At 40.1% G+C, this 20,289-nt stretch overlaps 1 protein-coding gene across 1 annotated transcript in view; it reads right to left on the bottom strand.

Moving 5' to 3' along the window:
* Nucleotides 1-20,289, bottom strand: part of SLC26A5 (solute carrier family 26 member 5) — a 38,506-nt gene that overhangs the window by 4,862 nt on the left and 13,355 nt on the right. Inside the window, exons 4-20 of the mRNA XM_066550861.1 lie at nt 20,139-20,278; nt 16,949-17,059; nt 16,234-16,415; nt 15,551-15,715; nt 13,966-14,118; nt 12,657-12,739; nt 12,422-12,569; nt 10,654-10,767; nt 10,266-10,343; nt 8,732-8,827; nt 7,856-7,962; nt 6,619-6,688; nt 5,149-5,241; nt 4,123-4,233; nt 3,018-3,224; nt 2,711-2,765; nt 2,001-2,172 (exon numbers count right to left, since the gene is read on the bottom strand). Of these exons, the coding sequence (XP_066406958.1) occupies nt 2,030-2,172; nt 2,711-2,765; nt 3,018-3,224; nt 4,123-4,233; nt 5,149-5,241; nt 6,619-6,688; nt 7,856-7,962; nt 8,732-8,827; nt 10,266-10,343; nt 10,654-10,767; nt 12,422-12,569; nt 12,657-12,739; nt 13,966-14,118; nt 15,551-15,715; nt 16,234-16,415; nt 16,949-17,059; nt 20,139-20,278 (2,056 nt within the window). The 3' untranslated portion in view covers nt 2,001-2,029. The remainder of the gene's footprint in view (nt 1-2,000; nt 2,173-2,710; nt 2,766-3,017; nt 3,225-4,122; nt 4,234-5,148; nt 5,242-6,618; nt 6,689-7,855; nt 7,963-8,731; nt 8,828-10,265; nt 10,344-10,653; nt 10,768-12,421; nt 12,570-12,656; nt 12,740-13,965; nt 14,119-15,550; nt 15,716-16,233; nt 16,416-16,948; nt 17,060-20,138; nt 20,279-20,289) is intronic.

Below are 20,289 nucleotides of genomic sequence, written 5' to 3'. Positions count from 1 at the left end.
TTCTGTGCGATGAGTTACCAGCACTGCTGGGGGTGTTGCAGGAGCACTTGTTCTGCATGGTCTGGGATGTGGGACTTTCTTGGGCAAAGGTTTTCAGTCCAGAATTTCAGCAGCTCCCTGGGAAATGCATCTGTTTCTACCACGGTGGGAGATCCAGCTTTAGTTGTGTATCCCTGTGAGGCCTGAAACAGAGAGGGCTGCATGGGGGTGGCAGGAGTGAGGAGCAGGAAGCAGCACAGCAGGGAACACTGCCTGGAGGTGGAAACCTGTCCTGCCATCAGACACTTGTATCTGGGGCTCTCAGCCTGTCCCTCAGACCGAGTCTCACCAAGACAAAGTGGAAAATTTTGACAAGTGACATTACTTTATTTTGGAACTTGACAGGATTTCAAAGTGAACTGAAGAGACTAGAGAGTTAAAAACTGAAGCTGCAACAAGCTGAAAGTAGAAAAATATACTGTATGTAGATACAAAGGCTTGTTGAACTAGTTTAACATTATAAAATGTACCAAAAGTTGTTTAAATAAGCACACACAATGTCTTCACATGCATGCACTTCATCCTTGGAACTCCAGCTAAGCAGCAATTTCTGATGCAGAAAGCTTCCCATCCTTATGGGCAGGGGAGTCTGAGGAAATAAAGTATCTTCCCCAACTCCCCTGGCCCCTGGAAACAGTTTACCTGAAGCAAGCCCTAAATGTTTACCTGAAGTAAGCCCTAAGTGTAAGAGCCTGAAATAAAATAAGAATATTACATTCTGTGACCAGAGGTGAGGAAAGTGTCTGAATTCCTTATGCACTGTGATTTGAGGGTGCTGAGTGAAATGTCACTGCTGCCCCACTTGCCCTGTGCTGTCAAAATAACCTACAGAGAAACACTTTTAGGTTCCTGCCCCTGCTGAGCTTCACAGTGACTGCTGTGAGGGAAACTGGGGCATTGAAGATTTCTTTTGCATGATTTCCATGCTTTTCACCTCACACCTGAAGTGAGACAGCACTGCAGTGGCCAGGCTGACAACAGAAAGAGAAAGCCCATGCTACTGTTTCTTTTAGAAACCCAAACATGTATCATTTTTGAGTTCTATTGAACTCTGTTTCTCAAAGCCCTTAAAAGCTGTGGCAGAAGCAGCACCACTGGGAGGAAGATGGGCAACAGAAAAGTATCTTTTTTTTTTTTTTTGACCAGTGAGACTTTAGACCTTGCTTAAATTTTCATTCCAGCTTAAGAGACTGCAAATAGGGCATCAGTTCTTAACTTAAATAGGCTTCATTCCTGTCTTAAACCAATTTTGTCTTTAAACTTTCAAGATAAATTAAGTTTAGATTAAAATCAGCTGTGTTTTCTAGAAAGCCTAGCCAAGTTTTGGCAGTGCAAGTACTATACTGATAATGGAATAATTAAACAATGAGTTTCTGACTTCAAGTTCACTTAGAGCAGAAATGAAGAATTTGGGTATAGCTGAGACAGATTAGGTATTTTAAAAAAAAACCAAAACTCTACCATCCAGGTTTAAAAACAGCAGCAGCTACATGCCACCAGTGTGAATTCATTAATCCAGCTGGCAGAGTATTATAAATTGAACCAATCTGTTACATGCAGATGTTGACATCAGGTTTTAAAAGTCATCTAAGAAAGTTATTTAAAGACACTGGTACAGTGTATTGCACTTGCAGAACAGTTACCTCCTGCAAGATCCCACGTGTAGTGAGTTAAAGTGCCCATTTCCTCAACAGGAATAGGAATGTCACCTTGTCCACCAGATTCTGACTACAGCAAAATACACTGAATTTTCTTTTCTTGCATAATTTTGTGCTTGTTTATTATTGGAAGGCTATACCCTGATCAAAGGAAAAAATTCAAGAGCATGAAGGCTTCCATTTCCTTTTCTACCCTTCCTACAAAACATAAACACCACCCCATACCCATAGGTGCAAACAGCCTCAGGCTCTCTTCAAACTGTGCAAATTAAATATTCAGAAAGAATCTCCATCAGCATAAACCTGGCTCCCATTCTGCTCAGAGCCACTCTTCAAAGGTCAGAGCCAGCCTGTGCAGCAGACCCGTCTTTCATTTGGCAGGCAAGGACAGCATCGTGAATGCTGTGAAACAGCAACTCTCTTGTTACACTTTTATCAAAGAAATTCAGTCTTGTCAGTTCATTCATAACAGGGCCTACAAAACAAAACCCAAACATGGCATCAGCACATACACTGAAGTACAAGGATGGAAGACAATGGCATATCAGGAAGATGAGAACTTGTTCTCTTACTTTTTGTTACTAAAAAAATTGAAATAGTCAAGTGCATCACATGCTACTACTACTCCAAGCAGTCCATGCCTATGCAGACATAGACAGAGGCCTATTCTTGGCAGAAGATGTTACAATCCCAAATACTGGATATTGGAACATTTCAGGCTTTTCTCCTCATTACATTATCACTACAATTTCAAGATACTAAGTAAGTTCAGTGTGGCATTCACAACTTGCCAGCAGGAAGAAATGGGAGCAGGATCCCCTCCTCACAAAGCTCATTTCATCAGTGCTCTACTTTCACTAAAGTTAAAGCTCTTGCTTTTCCTCAAACCAAATTTTATGTGAAGTGCTGATACTACTGAGGCACTACTGGCAGCAGGAAACTGGGGAGCAAAGGGAAGGAGTTAAAACACAATCTCTCCCATAAAAATCACAAAAACAAAAATCTCAACTCACCACTACAGCCGGCAATGCAGACATATATATCAACTTTGTTGTGTTCTTTTATAATCTACAACAGAGGTAAGCTGAAGTTAAATGCAGATAATACATCATCATACACAGTTCTGGAGGCCAAATACTGTGAAAGCTGCAGAGTACACATTCCCTAGTATTCAGCTAAAACTTTCAAAATTAAACCAGTGATTAGGTGAGATACTGGATTGTTTTTGAGCAGGCAGTTATGTCTCATGCTGACAGGCTCCTTATTAGCTATCTGAAAAGTTTTCTGTGAGTTTTTCTGGGAGAAAAAAACTCTACTTACTGATTTTAGTGCTTTTGCTCCAACTGAATCCACAAAGTTCACCGGGGTGAAATCCAGGATTAAAGAGTGAATATCTGATTTGGGCTCCACAAAATGTTCATGCTCATCAGGAGACATGTCATGTACACTAGAATCTGCAAATTTTCCATTCACAGGTAAGTCATCACTTGCTATCTCATGTTTTACACCTGCTTCTACGTCGTTCGTCTGGGAGAGAAGATGAAGAAAGCTTAAAGGCAATCAATGCTTTTTCAATGTAAACCCCTTTGCTCCCCTCACTGGTGTTCTTTAAGCCTTTAAAAGTTGACAAGCTGCTGGTCATTACAGAAACTGGCCTGACATGCACACACACTTCCATATCTTGTGTATATCAAGGTTTGTTCTCTCATGCCCAGCCTTTTAACAATCAAACACAAGCAGCTTAAAGCTGTTATCTCAGGACTGAATTACTCTTTGCCTTCAAACACTGACACCTGTTCAACTTTACTGACACATTTTTACTCCATTTCCTTGCCTTATCCCTGGCTGATTCCATCAAGACCTATATATTCAAAAAAAAAAAAAACAAACCAGCAACTGGGCTCTCAAGTTAGGCCTTTTTTAGGTTTCCCATGGTAAAATCACACACCCTCTCCCACCATGGTGGTGAACTTAGATATGCATAAAAGTACAAGCATGTCCCAAATAACCCTTCTCAGTGTATCTGAGCCATGCCAGGATTAGCAGAGGGGATGGCACCTTCTTGTTACAGGGGCTGCTAATTAGAATTAATTTTATTCTATATTATTCCTACATTATTATTCCAAGTGTGTGTGGAGGGGCAGAGTCCCTTTGATTTCTGCCAACACCACTGTTGGTGAGACAACATGACAGTGTGGAGAGTTTCTGTGCTACTCTGTGCTACCTGAATGCAATCAAGGTCCAACATAATTATCCAATATAGCAGTGAGCCTCTGATCCTTACATTGTTCCTTCAGCCACCTGTTCCCATTGCACAGCACTTCCTCCCTAAGCAGCACACCTTGTATGAAACACAAGAGTGGTAACACCTGAGAGCAGCCTGTAAGCTGATAAAGCAGAGGTAAATATTTACAGAAGAGCTCACCAGCTTCAGCACAGCTTTCTTTCTCTGTTCATTTGCTGCCTTTATCTCCTTGGCATGGCGCTTCTGGGCTTTTTTCCTTGCTTTTAATAAGGCACCAGGGTCCACTCCAGTCTGTCAGGAGAAGAAAGTATGATCAGAGGAGATTCAGTGCCATTGTTAGGATGGCACTGGAGTATCAATTTGCACCAAATTAATCACTGCCATAAATTTAAACAAGCAGCCTGCATTTTCCAGCTTCCCTTGGTGGGGGTGAGAACAGTGTAAAGAAGGAATCATCTTGGCAAGCACTGTGTTAACAAGATGAGGGAAAGATGCATCTCATTCTTTTCTTGAAATCAGAAAGTGTCGTGTTACCACGAAATGCTGATTGGAGTGCAGAGGGCAAAGGGGAGAGAAGTGCATTTGGGCAATAATCACCAATATCTCTTGCTTTGTGAGGGCAAGTAGCACCCACCTGGTTTGTATAAGACTCGCCATGGGAGCTACAGAAAAATGTTTCAGAAGTTAGTACAGGCACAATTGTCACCGGGTCAGGGGCTCTGCTGTTGCCACTGCCACCCAGTGACAGCAGGGGTGACACAGGCAGAGAGGCACACCCTGTCTGCAGCTCATCTGCTGTCCATGGGAGGCACTAAATGCCCACAGTATTCCACGTCTTACACTCCAGTAAAGTTAGTTACCCAACAAGGAAACTTTTATTCCCATTTTGTTTTCAGCTCAGAAACTATTTTCCTGTTGAAAAAAAAGGTTTGACCAGTTTGTGTTTGACCAGTTCTGCACCCACCACTTTCCATTCACGAGCAGTCAGTATGAGGCAACACTTTGTTTATTCCCTCCCACCATGTTGATGCTTCCTAAGATAATTTGTAGCTGGCTGGAGGATAACCTTCTCATATTTTACAGATCACCAGGGGCTGCAGGCTGAGAAACACTGTGCTAAGGGCTACACTAAAGGAGCTGAAAGACAAGCAAGTTTCAGAAGATAGTTTGAATTTTTAGGACACAGACATTAAAGAATTTACTCACCTTTTTTATCAGAGCCCTTGTATATGACTCGCTATTAGCAAAATAAAGAGATGTATTAGCTTGAAATATTTTGATTCCAGGATGTTCTTTAACCTAAGGAAAATATTGGATGTGAACAGTTAAACAGAATAAAGGCCCCTGTGTAATCACCAGACACATGAACATGCAGCAGTGCAACAGCCAACCCTGGATAGCTCTAAGCATGTGCCAGATAAAGAAGGCTGGCACTGTTGTGAGCAAAGGCAACCAGGAGATCAGAACCTCCCCCTCTCCCAGTGTAATATTGCACACTATCAGTGCCTGGTAACATTTCTCCTTCTATATTGCACCAAAATGTACAGCCATAAAAATTAAATATTTGCAGTTCTTTCATGTTGCTGTTTGCAGCTGATATTACCATGAGGAAATCATGCACTCCTAGAATTGCTTCCTTTTAGCCTCCCTTTCAACAAGCATAATAACTCATTTCCCTTTTTCTCTCTTTTTCTTTCTTGACTCCCCAGGTACAAAGAAAATGAACCTTTCAGATCTGTGGTTTTATCCAGACCTTCAGACAGGTCTGGATATTCACTTCTCTCCCCTCCTTTCAATGCAGTCATCTCTAACTAAACAGGCTGTGACATTTTGCATACAAATGACCTGGCCAGCAGCAGAGACCCAGCCTGCCATATGCTGCCAGCCCCACCTTTACCAGGAGGAAATGCTGACTGCATTCAGTGTAACAGAAAGGGAGTCTGCTCTCCTTTGCATACAGATCTAAATGTGAGCACTCATACTCCTGCTTTGCATCATATTTAAAGCAGAACTGCATGATCTTTGTCCATAGGTTTTTACAGACTGGTTCATCAGTAAAGGGCGATGTAACTTTCATAGCAGCATCTCTGAGAACACAGAGTGCAGAAAATTGTAGCTGTTGTTTGGGAATAAGTACAGCATGTTTATATCCACTGCACTGAAAAATGTAATGCTTTCATCAACTTTTGGTTGAACAAAATGGCATTTATGAGAAGCTAAGTGCATGATGAGCAATTGTGCCATTAATCACATATATTTAATGAGCAGGGGATGCCGTTTTGAACAGTTTGTGCAATTCTGAAGAACATACAAGTTTGGATCCTGGGTTCCATGGATTCCATGCACTACTGCCACACAAATAAAAAAGGTGGCCTGGTATGCACTTGTTAACATAGCAGGTTTAGCAGTGGTATTCCTAAACACTGGGACAATGGAACTAGTATAAAAGTACTTTTGGTCACTGCCTGGTGAAATGTACGTGCAGTACAAAGAGCTCACATTTTGAACAAAGCAACTTTTACTACTAAACCCAAATCTATTTATTTCCTTTCAACACAGGTGAATGCTCAGCAGCCAGCACTGCATGTGCAGTGTGGTAGGACAAAGCAGCAAATTGCCACAGCTGTCTTTGCTCCACTGAATGAAACTCCTCAATGCAGAAGAACATGTTCCTACCTCTTCATACTCTTCCACATCACAGTAGATGTCAGTGTTAGGAATCTGACCAAGGATTCTGTATTTAGGTCTAGAGAGAAAGGAAACAAGTATTTCTGTATTATCAGTTACAAAGTGGAAAAGTGAGTGTTTAACACAGACTGAAACTTATTTTAAATGGTCATTCTGCAGGGCCTGTCTGGTACAGGACTTTCTAAACGTGGTTAAATGCAGTGAGCAGTTTATGGCAGAATACAATTAAAAGAAAGTTGTTTCTGTCAGTGCAAAATCAATTTATAAGCTTAGTGCTGAAATGTTGTCATTTTCTGAAAAGCATGAGTCAGAACATGCAAAAGGACAGAGCAAATTCTCTGTCACCCCAGGACAAGCACCAACTGGTGCAACTCTACTGACTGTCCTGCAAATATGCAAGCTCACACTGACAGAAAACATGCTGCAATTTTGAGGAGCCACTCTGCTCCCAGGACAATGTCTAAGCAGATGAATATTCCCAACTCACAAGAACTGTGACAGCAAAGTACATTACTGTTCTGTTTGCAAGAATAAAACTGTATAGAGATAGCAGAAAAATACTCTTATTTATGCAGAGTGGAAATTTCACAATTTGCTTTCACTCCAGTGCAGACAGAACCAAGACTTTTACAGTTTCCACCTGTCCCAGACCCTGAGCCCAGAAACCTCACATGCCAGTCCTATCCACACATGCAAGAAATCATTTCACTGTAGACCTGGAAATTTTTCACAATAAGAGCTTTGTCACTTTGAACGGGGAGAAGTGACTTGAAAACTAGAACAGCCACTGTATTTTACAATTTAGAACTTTCTTTTAAAATACCTAAGTATTCATCCCATGATAACCTGACACAACCTCAGCTTGTGTGTGACAATTAGTGAACATGAAACTTAATCATACTGAAACTGGCAGAAAGAAGATTTAAAGTTCTAAACTCTAAGCATTAAAAGAAATAAACAAGAAGATTAACCACTATGTGAAATGAAAAATCTTCTGTTTATTACTGAGAGTACAAGTTCATGCTCTCTAAAAATTTTGTTCTCAGAAAAAGAAAATGTGAACCCTGAATCAGAGCCAAAGAGCATGACCTATATTAGGAAGGAAATTCCATTCAGCATGCAGTTGAAGAGGGTGGGATGGACTTCTGTTTATTTGCACCCCTTAAGCAAACAAAACCACAAAGAGGATCAGCAAACATTAATTTTGATAAAGAAGAAATCTGACCTTTGTGTTCTGTAAATAACGGTGATCATTGCAAATGTAACTGCACTAAGCAAACCATAGTCTAGTCCCAGCAAAAGAGAAGCCACAAAAGCTGCCACCCAGATGGCCTAAAACAAAAAAAAGGTGTGAATTATTATGCATCCTCTTTCCTGTTAACAACAAAAACAACAGCAGAATCCAACCACAAAATCTATGTATCACTTCTGACCAGGAACAGGCTGTAATGTAACCCATCATGATGCCAGATGGGAATTGCCTTGACCTTTCAGAAGGGCATAAAATCTCAAGGCACTCTAACATATGACAAACTGTCACATATTAATTAATGCCTTAAGTCCTGTTCTCCAAGGATTCTTCTTCTACCATCAGCAGACTCCAAAAACCTTAAGATAAAAAAAAATATTCAAGGCTTGCAAGTAGCTCTAACTCAGTTCCATCAGCCAGTTCATCCAGGAGAGAAATGCCACCAAAATGTTCCCTCCAATACACTCTTAGCTCTGGCCCACTCCAGCCAGGTTTTTGGTTTGTCTTAAAAGATGGCAAATACCTTCACGTGGTTTTCTTTGTTATTCTGTTTTCAAACTCTTCTCAGACATCCCCACAGCCTTTAGGGTAGTTTCTATAGCAAAACTGCCAGAGCTTTTGCTTTTACTGCAACCAAACTATTTCTGACTTGAGTTACAAGATTGCTGAGCAACAACAAAAATATTCTTGTCTCCAACAGATCACTCTCCCAGGGTACTTACGGCTTCCTGACTTACGTCCACCTGCAATACAACACTAATTTGCAATTTCTTGGTAAGTTTCTACACCATTTTGGGGATAGCAACAAATTTAGTATAGTAAAATATAAGCACTGAGCTGTGCAATACTCACCAGCTCGATCTTACTGGTTCTCCAGAAGTGCATGACATCTGCAAACTGTTTAAGCATTCCCTTCAGGTTCACCATGACAATTGCAGCTAGCACTGTCTAAGAACATTACAAAAAGGCAATTTTCAGAAGCAAAATAAACCCAATGCCAAATAAGAACTACAAAGGATCACAAATAACTACTTCTGTGCTTTATAACTAATATAAGTCCACTGAATAGATGTTCTATTCAAAACCCCACAACTTTTCAGGTAGTTCAGTGGACATGTGCTTTTACTGCAGCTGCAGAATTGGCAGACCAGTTAAGTTCAGTTTGATTTACTCTTTCCTAGCAAGAGAAATCACATGCTCCTACACTTCATGCTGCTACACTTACAGTGCCTGAAGCAGTAGACTATAATCTCAAATTCATGTTTCTCTACAACATACTGAAACAATTCCTGCAACAGTCATATGGTTGTAACCCAAGGTCCAACTCCTACAACAAGAAACAGGAATTGTGTATCATCCTTTGCATATCACCAGAAACAGATTTTTTTTTTAAGTCAGAAATATACTTTTTCACATGAATATATTTTTATACAAATAAGTACAAACAGCAGCAAATCCAACTCATTATGCTGAGCCATTATCCAGCCCTAGCCTTCTACTGTGCCAAACTGTGACTTTCTTTTAACTTTTTAACTTCAACCCAGAATTCCTATGCTGCAATCCAATGTGGCCAGCAGGACCAGGGCAGTGATTGTCCCCCTGTACTCGGCACTGATGAAGCCACACCACAAATCCTCTGCTCAGTCTTGGGGCCCTCACTAAAAGAAGGACATTGAGGGGCTGGAGAGAGTCCAGAGAAGGGCAACAGAGCTGGGGAAGGGTCTGGAGCACAAGTCTGATGAGGAGCAGCTGAGGGTGTTCAGCCTAGAGAAAAGGAGGTTCAGAGGAGACGTTATCACTCTCTGTGCTTGAGAGGATGTTGTGGCCTGGTGAAGATTGGACTCTTCTTGCAAAATAAAATGTGAGAGAATGACAGGAAATCGCCTCAAGTTGTGCCAGGGGAAGTTTAGACTGGATATGAGGAAAAGTTTCTTCATGGAAGTGTTTGTCAAGAATTGGAACAGGCTACCCAGGAAGTAGTTGAGTCACCATCCCTGGAGACATTTAAAGCAAGTAGATGTGGCACTTAGGGGCATGATTCAGTGGTGGGCTTGGCAGTGCTGAGTTAACAGCTGAACTCAATGATCTTAAAGGTCTTTTCCAACCTAAACAGTTCTAAAGGGGAATTGCTTGAAGGTATTCTTATGTTCTAAAGACAAAGTCCAGGATATCCAATACTAAAAACAAGAACAAAAATCATGCTGAATTGTTCAAAACATTATTTATTTCTAGGCTAATTTACAGCAGAAATGCATACAAAATTTAAAGGTTTCTGGATCAAAGCCTAACTGTTGTTTACTAACTCTCCCACAATTTCAAGTTTTAGCAATACTCATGGGCCTCTGTTCATAGTCAATGCAATGCCTAATATGCAAAACTCCCTTACCTGTGGAAGTGGTTCAAAAAGGTATCCAATAGCCACAATCACCAACAGAACCATAACTGCAGAGAGTGCACCTGCAATCTGAACAAAAAAAAAGCCAGAGATTATTCAGAAGTGTTCCCAAGGGAAAATATTACTGATTAGCTAACCCCTTGTGCTTTCAACAAGGCTGGTTGTACAAATGACCTTTGATTCCTTCCATTCATGTCACCCATTTTGCCCATCATGCCACTTTCTATCCTGACCCAGTCTGGATTTGAAACATGGGAAACTCCAGTTAATTCTTCTGGCTCAGGCAGAGAAATATAGCCATCTAGATAAGCTTCAGACTTGACTTTTGGAGCTCCAAAGAGTAAACTTCATTTGGCTCAGGATTTGGGATTCTACATACCTGAGTTTTTCCACCAGTGCTTTCCTGGACAAGACTCCGAGACATTGAGCATGTGATTGCAATGGTTTGGAAAAACGACCCCACAGAGTTGCATATTCCCAAGGCAATAAGTTCCTGTGTTAAACAATAGAGAAAAGAAAGCCAAATATACACTTATACTTAGCAGTGGTACCAAGCTGGAACTATCCACAGACAGTAACAACCACATCTTATTTACATTGCTTTCCAGCAACCTCATTGTAGAGCATAAGCAACCTAATTGTAGCTTATACTTCTAGTTCTCACACAAGCATAAGCTGATGCATGTAGTCATCTGTTAAATAAAGTCTCTGATGAAATGCTGGAGACATTTCCTATCCCAAAATGTTACAAGAATTAATCAGACTGAAAATAAAAATGAATGAGAGCACTGCTTGTTTTAAGGATTTCTTCATCTTGAGGATAATTTGAATTTTAACCCTGAATATACATGAAAAATGTTTTCTCATGCAAACACCTTTCTTTGCTTCCCACCCTATGTGTTTAAAACCCTGAGCAGCCCTGCCTGTGCTTCCATGAGTGGTAATCCATTGCTGTACATGGAAAAACCAATGAGTGTCTGCTGCTTCCTCAGGAAGATCCCACATGAGAACTGCTCCCATGGGTGAGGTCAGGAGCTCTGTCTACCTCAGTACTGCATTTCTGATGCCTAAGAAATTATTTGCTTTTAATGAAGCCTCCCCAGACTACTCTGCATCTTGTTATTTGTAACTGAGTGATTTGAATCATACATTTCCAACAGTCCCCAATGAGATTTTTCTCTTTGTATTTGTACAATCCTTTTTAGACTCATTTAAACACTTGGCATGCACTGCTACTGTGACAAGGAGTGCTACAGTTTAACACCCAGGTGAAGGACTATCTGGCACCTCCTGAGGAAAAGATTTAGATGCTTAACTCAGGGCAGCAATGATTATGTTTAAGATAAATAGAGCCAATTACATTCATGCAGCTACAGATTTGTCCTCTTCTCTCTGTGGGTAACAGAGCACAATGACATGAAGGATGAGATTCCCTTGTGGTGTCAAGGGAAGCTCTGCCTCCCTTAACACGACAATGATATAGACTAATAATCCAATTGAAGTAGTGATTCTAAACTGCACAGGAAGGCCAGAGTAGGTGAGGAGGACACCTATTTTATTTTTAGGGAGTCCTAAACACAGTCCTTATCACTCAAATCATACTCAGAATGCCAAGTACAGACAGGGCCAATTGCTGCCCCAGAAAATGTTGCCCATTTGCAATGGGTGTGAATAAAAAGAAAATATAAGAATAAAAAGAATGGGTGTGAATAAAAAGAAAATATAAAACATAATTGGAATTTTTAGACTCTAGAACAAGAGTTCTTTGACACATAAGGTACTGTATTTATCACATGGGACCTCTATGCTTTGCTCTATTACAGAAAGCAGAGAAAATGCAGCTGCTCATCAGGACAGTATGGCCAAGTAATGCCTGTCCCAAAAACTAATAGTCATGCATATGTCCAAGTATAGCAGAAGCAGGTTTCCCAAAATGAAGCTAAAAGTGAAACTGGTTTTTTAAACACAGCCAGAAGAAGAATTTACATTAATTCCTGGCCTTTAAATGCGTAGGCTGTCAAAAATCTGGCCTGATTCCACTATTGAAGAAATCCTCATTTTTGCCAATATTACACCCACACCCTACTTTAATGATATAACAAAGGTGCTACTGAGAATTTTCAACAAATCAACTCTGCTACTTTTACCTGATTCCCATCGATGGTGTAACCATGTTTAAGGGCAAAGATCTTGGCCATTGAAACAGCCATTGAAAATCCAACTATTGCAATTGCTACTGCATCCACAAATATTGCAGGGATTAGCTCAATGTCAGGAACTGCTGGTGCACGTAACCTTGGAGATGAAATTAAGATTTATAAATTAATATGGTAAGAACTATAAGCAAAAGACACAGTCTTAATAAGAATGTATCATCCCTACCCTTGAGGAATATTCCCAACAACATCCACTTTGTATGACTCATGCAGATTCATTCCAGCTGAAACTCCTGTGCCAATAATGACCTAAAAATCCACAAACACATTTGTAAACATTATCTAAAAAGAGATAAAGCCACTTGAAGAGATATAAAGGTTGGCTGACTACAATTAATAAACACAAGGGGTTACATTTATTGTCAGTCAGTTTTCTATGAGTTAGGGGCTAAAAAAGCAGATAAAAAGGAGGAAGCATTGTGATTTTCCCTTCATCATGTCCAACTCATCCTGATTTTATAGTTTTTTGTATAAAGTTAAATGGAACACGCTATGGTATGATATGAGTCACTCAAATTCCCTTTGCCTAAGTCAAGCTCAGGCAAATGAGTGTACTGGAAAAATCAAATGCAAGGACACTCCTGCCTGTGTGCACTGACTTATCTGCATGTGCATAACCTGTTACCTGTAAAGAGAACTGATGCAACAGCAAAGAAAGGAACATTGTTTTGCTATTGCCTATCAAAAAACACCCTATTACATATCTCACTCATCTCTCATCAGCATCCCTTTTCTTTGTTCCTTCTATCTAGATTGTGCCCATAACTTCAATTATTTCCTTTCTTGACTCCATTATGTGCAGGTTTTATGAGACCTGTAGTAATCCAAGAACTCATTCTCAAATCAAATAATTTTAAAGGCAAAAAGCTTGTCGGAGCTATAGGCTTTGTGTGTATTATGATAGTCTGTTTTACACAGGTATTTTAGAATAGTTGTTTGAAACAGAATCAGTGCTGCAGCCATTTATCAATCTCAGAAACAGAGAAAGGAAAAAGTATTAAGTCCTGATGGTTCCTGCTCTTCTTTCTGCTACTGCATTTCAAAAAGCAAGCAAGCCCTGCAGAACTTCTGCAGGCATCTCACAGGCATCTGTGAGCACCTTCCTTCAGGAAAGGGTTCAGAGCTCTTGGACTTCAAGTGGGAAATGCCACTTCAGACACTCTGCATTATCTTGCAGGGAATCAGTCATGAGCCCACACTCCTGGATAGAGAGGGTTTTATGTCTACCCATTGCTATAGGGAACTGGGGGTGTTTAATTTGTTTTTCAACTCTTCTTTGTGCCTTTATGCTCTCCATATGGGCATTCCAGTTCTTAATTTTAAGAGAATCCAAACCTTCAATTGGTTCAAGGCTCAAATGAATTATATTCAATGGAAGTTACTCTTGAGCTCAGATAGAAGACAGAACATGAGACAGTTTCTACAGCTTTAGAACAGCTATATAATTTAGCCATAGAATTTCCCAACTGGCTTACCACGATGATCTCCATAGGAATAGGAACTGGGAGCTTCTTCTGAAAGCGGAAATTGATCTCCTTGCCAATCAGCAACAGAACAATGCACGTTAATCCAACAATCATTGTAGCAATATTGGTGGTTGTTATATTTGAAAGCACGGCAACTATGCTCTGTAACACACCAGAAGCATCATAATTATTCTTAAGAAAATAGAATCTTCATGGAGATTTGCCACAGAAGAGCAAATTATACATTGCTTTTCAGCTGTGGTTTCATTGCAAATTTATAACCACAGTGAATGAAGGCCTCACCAAAATACCCATTGTTCCTACAAAACACAGAAGACTAGAGTATCTCAGTGAGAGAAATGCACTTGAATCATTTACAATATCAGTGTTCCTTAAAGGGGGCAAAAATTTGGAGAAAAAACTTTAATGGGGTAAAAAGCCTAAACTAAACCATGTCTCTTATCCTTAACATTTTCACACATATTCCTCAGTGGCAGCTACCTGAAAGTAATAAATGCAAACTCCTTCTAATACCTTCAAATATTCTTTGGCAAGTTACATTTACTTAGAGCTGTATAAACTATTCTAAAACAGTAAAGCTGCTGATAGAACCATTGAGGTTGCCATAACAATATGGTTAAATAACAGTGATCCTGCAATGCTGCTGAACTGGCCATTATTCCAAATACCTTTTAATTGAAAATGCTTTCTAAAAGGGTGTTAGGAAAAAAACCTGCTGGAATACACAAATTGCTAGAGGGTAAATAATTGCCCATACTGATTATTCCTCCTTCTTCCACTGCATTAAAATAAATAAATAACCTCTGGAGAGGTCTTTGAAATAAGGCAAAGATACTCTTTGTATCTTTGCAAAGAGATATGCAGATTGAAAATTGCTACAACTGTTAGGATGTTATACATTCAAGATGTCCAGGTAGTATGCATCTTGAATTTATAACTTCCCTTCTATTTGTTTGGCAATTAGTATAACTGGTTCCCAGTTTCATGAACTGAACAGCAAATGTTGAAATTAATCATTAATGCAGACTTGTTTGCAAAAGGTTTGTTTTATCTGCACAAACATACAAAAAGATTCCCACAAAGCATTTTCTGTAACCTACATGTAGATGAAATCCTGAAGCTTCGTTATTGCTGAGCCATCAATCTGCTCAAAAGCTTAGGTTTTCAGAGACATCTGAGATCTTTCCTTTTCTTCCACTTAAGAGTGGAAAGATTCTGAGAGTAACATTTCCTAGCTTTGCAGAACATGCCTGATTTACAGTGAAGCATTTCAGGAGCACATTTCCCTCCAAGGCACAAGAGATTTGCTTCAATGAACAATATTTCTTCATATTATGAAACTGCATTCAGCAGAATCCCAAAATCCGCCCATCTTAGATCGTGTGAATCTATCAAATCACACTTGGGCTGCACTTTCAGATATTGATGTATTACTATGGCACTTAATGACCTGTGCTCAATACTGAAGATTATTCTACTTAGTGCCAAATAATATATAAAAACAGGAAGAAAAGCTTAGGAATTAGATCCAGCCAACACAGAATTTGCATGTTCAGTAAGTGCAGTTGCTCACATATACAACAGAGAGGGGCCCACTGTAGCGGTTAGTCTTGATGCCAAGGAGATACTTTAGCTGGGAAGTGAAGACATGGACTGCAGCTGCAGTGGTGAATCCTCGCACCAGAGGCTCCGTCAGGTAGATGGCCAGAAATCCAAACCGAAGGAAACCTAAACACAGCTAATGAAAAAGAGAAGAGTCAACCATGTGACTCCCACTATAGTCTGGGTATAGCACACATACACCTCCCCTCTCCTTTCCTCAATGCCCAAGCCAGACAAACCTGAACTTGGCTTTTCTAAAGCCACAGGTCAGTAAGCTGCCCTCAATGCACCCAATCTTCCATGCCACTGGCAGGTCCAGTGTGAGATATCGTTATGTATGTATGTATGTATATATGTATGCATTGTTTGTATGCATTTATGGACAGATTAGAGAACGTCAGTTGAGTTTTTCTGATGGGATAGGAAAAAAATGAAAAGGGGGAAAATCCTGGTTTTTTCCAGTCCAGCTAAGATGCCAATAAAGCCCTGCCTCCAATGCATCCATCCCCAGTTCTGTGATGAGGCTGCCATAAAGCAGCCTGTGTCCCACACAGAGCAGTGCAGAAGCACAAGTCTGGTTACAGGGGACCCACTGTCACTCAGCACCCCCTGCAAGTCCAGCAGCTGCTCCTACAGCAAACTGTGAGCACATACCTGGATAAGTCCTGAAAGAAAGGCGAGAGCCACAGCTACCTGCACCCTCTTGGCATCCCTAGCACTGTAAAATTCAAGGATGGCTGTAGTATTAGTAGTATTAGAGTCCGGACAAAGCATTTCATCAGGCACTTCTCTCACAGCAACACTACCAACCATCATACTAACCACAGCAAAGGTACCTGAAATAAGAGGAGGAGGAAAACAATTGCTTAAAATCTTGGCAATTTTTTTTTTTAGGAGTTGTTCTTCTTGAGATATGTAGAATTAAACTAAAATAAACGTTTTCTACCTTAATAATGTATTTTTTAGTCCCCAAATCTGCTCCAGTACTCAGCACCATTAAAGCCAGTTAGATGGTGAACATACACCTCTGCAGTAGGTAAACACCATCATTTTTTTTTGATCTCAGTTTCTATTTTGCACTTTAAAGATTCAGCCTAGCCACAACAATGAAATCATAGTTCAGGAGTTTGCAAGACACATTTTTAGATCTAATCTGATACAAGATGCTCTTCTACTGCTTCCTATGTAAAATGTATAAGATAACAATAAAAAGTACTGCTTATGTTCCACACATTTGCATTTCTCCTATGTACTTAAATTTTAATTTATGGAAAACAGCTACACTTTCTACTTCTCTGATTTTATTTTTTACAGCTTTATTAAAAATGCACACATACACATAGAGTTTCAGTTATATGTACAGATATACCTATTGATATGTGCTTGGAGGTTCCAAAAAAAGTATACAGAAAAACAGGATAAAATGAAGAATATAGGCCAAATACTGGGGGAACAGCTGCCAGCAAAGCATAGGCTAAACCTAGAAAACAAGACACAAATATGTATGATAAGTTAACAACAAAAATAAAACATCTGAAGCAATGGGATTTAAGGGGTTTAAGTCTACTACAACTGAACACACCTAATAGGAAATCTAGAGACTTGTCCCAGGTTTAAAAAATAGGAGATCTTTCAGTGAATAGTCTTTAAAATGTATAATACTCTAGGGCAGTGCCTAGAAACATGATGGGTTGAGTGAAGAAACCAAAGTCTAATTACAGGCACTGCAGGTGTGTTTGTGTGTACACTTCTGCACCTGTTTTGCCTTTTTGGGTGCAAGCACTCCTTAATGGCCAACAAATGATTTTTGTTGCTTTTGTTTTCATCTGCAGAAGAATCTGATTAGAAACACCCAAACTCTCATAACAAGTGGGACACATTTGACTTTTTCTTCCTTTTCCCATCAGACATGGTGTTCATGGCAACCCCTAACTGACTAAACACTTTCCTCCTCCCTCACCCCAGAATGACTGGGATAACATAACAGTTTATGTTTCCACATAAACATGCTTCAACATGTAAAATAAGCAGAGAACTTCTGACAATCTGTAAGGTCACAGAGCTTATACAGTCTGGTATCCTTCCCAAAAACAAAGTCCTTTTTGTCATTAAGCCCTGTCCAGTCCCATGCAGTAAAATGCAATCCACATCATTCCTATTTGTATTGGGAGCTGGCAAGCACAACTGTGGAGCTGTGGGGGGAACACTCGAAGGGACACCAGGGAAGAACATCTCCCACCCCCTGTGTGACTCAGGCTGTGCTTATCATGGGACCAGGCTCACAAGCAAGCGGTGTACATCATGTGATATGGCACACAACTGTCCCAAGCAGTTCCTGCCAAAACAACAGCTCTACATAGCTTGTGTTAATGAGAATTGACTCCAGAACAGAACAAATGGGCCTCAAGGAGAAAACACTGCATCCTGGCTTGGTCTGGTTCTGCACTCTCACAAGTGCAGGCTGGTAACACCTGTGGGTTAGTGCAAATTCCAAACAGAAGCAATGGTTCACCCATCATGGACAGCCAGTGATACTCAAAAACACCTCTCCCTAATAATATAAATTGGGAGACAAAGCATCACATTACAAAAAAAAAGAGCTAAACCAAATGGATCTGGGCCATCCAAGTGCTCTTGTGCAGTGTAGTAAGTCTTGTTCTAGCCCTCAGCAATACCTGAGTCTTTACCAAAAATTCATATTCTCACCAAAAGTGGACTGATGGGATCATTGATTCTCTTGCTCAAATGAGCATTTCATTAAGTACTTGTGAAACTCCTCCCACATATCTTCTCTCACCCAAGGGGTACCTCTCCTGACATCAGCAAACACCCTGTACTGTAACAGTCTGGCCTTTAATATGATGATGAACTTAACAGTACAAGTAACCAGAACTGAAAATCAGTGTTCAAAACTGGGAGGGTGGGTCCATGTGAAGTTCCTGATCTGAATACCCTTTTATTCCCTTTCATTTGTACTGGCATTTTTAGAGACTGTCAGTGCCAAGGAAATAAAGAGATGTTGACCTGATAGGAGGCCATGGCTTAAACACCGTGGTCATTGTAGTTCTGCCTGGAATGATTCCCAGGCTTCTTTGAACCCATGCTTGCTATAATTACTTCCATTCCAGAAAATTGAAAGTTCAACTTTTGTGTTTTTAGAAAGGGAAAGATTAGGAGCAGTTTAAGGGCATGTCTACAGGCGCCAAATGAATAATGTTGACTTTTAAAAAGAGTCACAAAATTAAGTACAAAGTTCACTGCTGACCACTTACATTTTAGTGTTCTTTCAGGTCATGACATAAATTATGTTTCAGTATACAACTGACAATGTTTGTGTCTAGTATATGACAGATATGCCTGAGAGTTAACCACATTAGCTATCAGTTTAAGATAAGTTTATGCTTCCATGTGTGGAAATAAAAATAACCTTAATCACAAAACTTAAACAAAACCAGGAAGATACAGAAATAAAGAAATTATCTGCAGAGCCTAAGCTAGGGTATTTAATGATTTTAACTGTTTACCACCCATTAAAATCTTGGATTTACAGATGACTTTTTCAGACCTGCCTCAGCCTAAAGTGGAACAAGTGAAGTGCAAATATGAAATAAATCAACACAGAAGTAAACTTATTTATGCTTAATTACAACACCCTCTGGACAAGGCTCTGCACAAATCAGAGAATTTCCTTGACCCCAAGACATTGTGGAAAAATCTACTGAGACTGTGGCAGCTACTGTGAAGCTGCCATTTCCAGAGCAGTGGGCACCCCATAATGATATTGCTGTAGAAGTGCTGTTGCTTTCTAAACTCCTAACACTTCTGAAACTGCTAATAGTAAATGCTGGGCTAAACAAAAGATTCTACTGGTCCATTCACCAAGAGCTGGAATGGACACAGAATAGTGAACACTGGACTTCTCTGTCTTCCAGAACCTACTCCTGCTTCAGAACTGGGCTCCACTTAGGCTGACACTTCCAAGAATTTACTAGAAATTTCCACAGATTTTCAGTCTTGTTACAGATGATGCTTTTGATTTATTTCCACCACATAAATCGCTGCCTGCTACTATGGTTCCAGTGTAAACTGGTGACTTCTAGCCTTAGGGATCAGTCTTTGAATTCTTGCATGTTCTTCTCTGGTTAAATTTAGTTTGGTTACTTTGCCTCAGTTGCTCCCTGAAATATAATGTCTATATGTCTGCTACCCTCTGCAGGAAATAAGCCATGACTTTCAGGACAATGAGATCAGTAAATAATATGGTGCATTCAGGAGAAGTTTGGACATGCACTTAAGCTGTGAAAGGTTGGTCTGCCATTGAGAGCTGTGGATACTGATTAGAGAGGGAGCTTCTTTCAGGGTTGGTGCATATCATTACTTGCAGTTTTAAGGGAATCATCATTCTGGGCTGCTCTGCAGAATCCATGTTGATCTCCACAGAGAGCCCTGAGACACACATCCTGTTCTCAGGAGCACCTGTTTCAGGATGTCAAGAACTGCCATAAGGGCACACACAGGAAAAGTAAAGAAGAGATAATTAAATCCAGAGCTACACTCACCTTGAGGAAGCTGCATGACCCCAGTGCTAATACCTGAGATAATGTCTCCAAATAAGTATCTCCTCACTGGGTAATGAGGCAGCCATTTTAAAATTGGTAAGAAATTGTAAAGATGAGACTTGGCTTTCTTAGAAGTACAACTGGAATTACA

Source organism: Molothrus aeneus, chromosome 5 (assembly GCF_037042795.1).
Source record: "Molothrus aeneus isolate 106 chromosome 5, BPBGC_Maene_1.0, whole genome shotgun sequence".
NCBI lineage: Eukaryota > Metazoa > Chordata > Aves > Passeriformes > Icteridae > Molothrus > Molothrus aeneus.
Note: the sequence above shows the minus strand (reverse complement) of the source record. Positions and strands in the feature narration are given on the sequence as shown.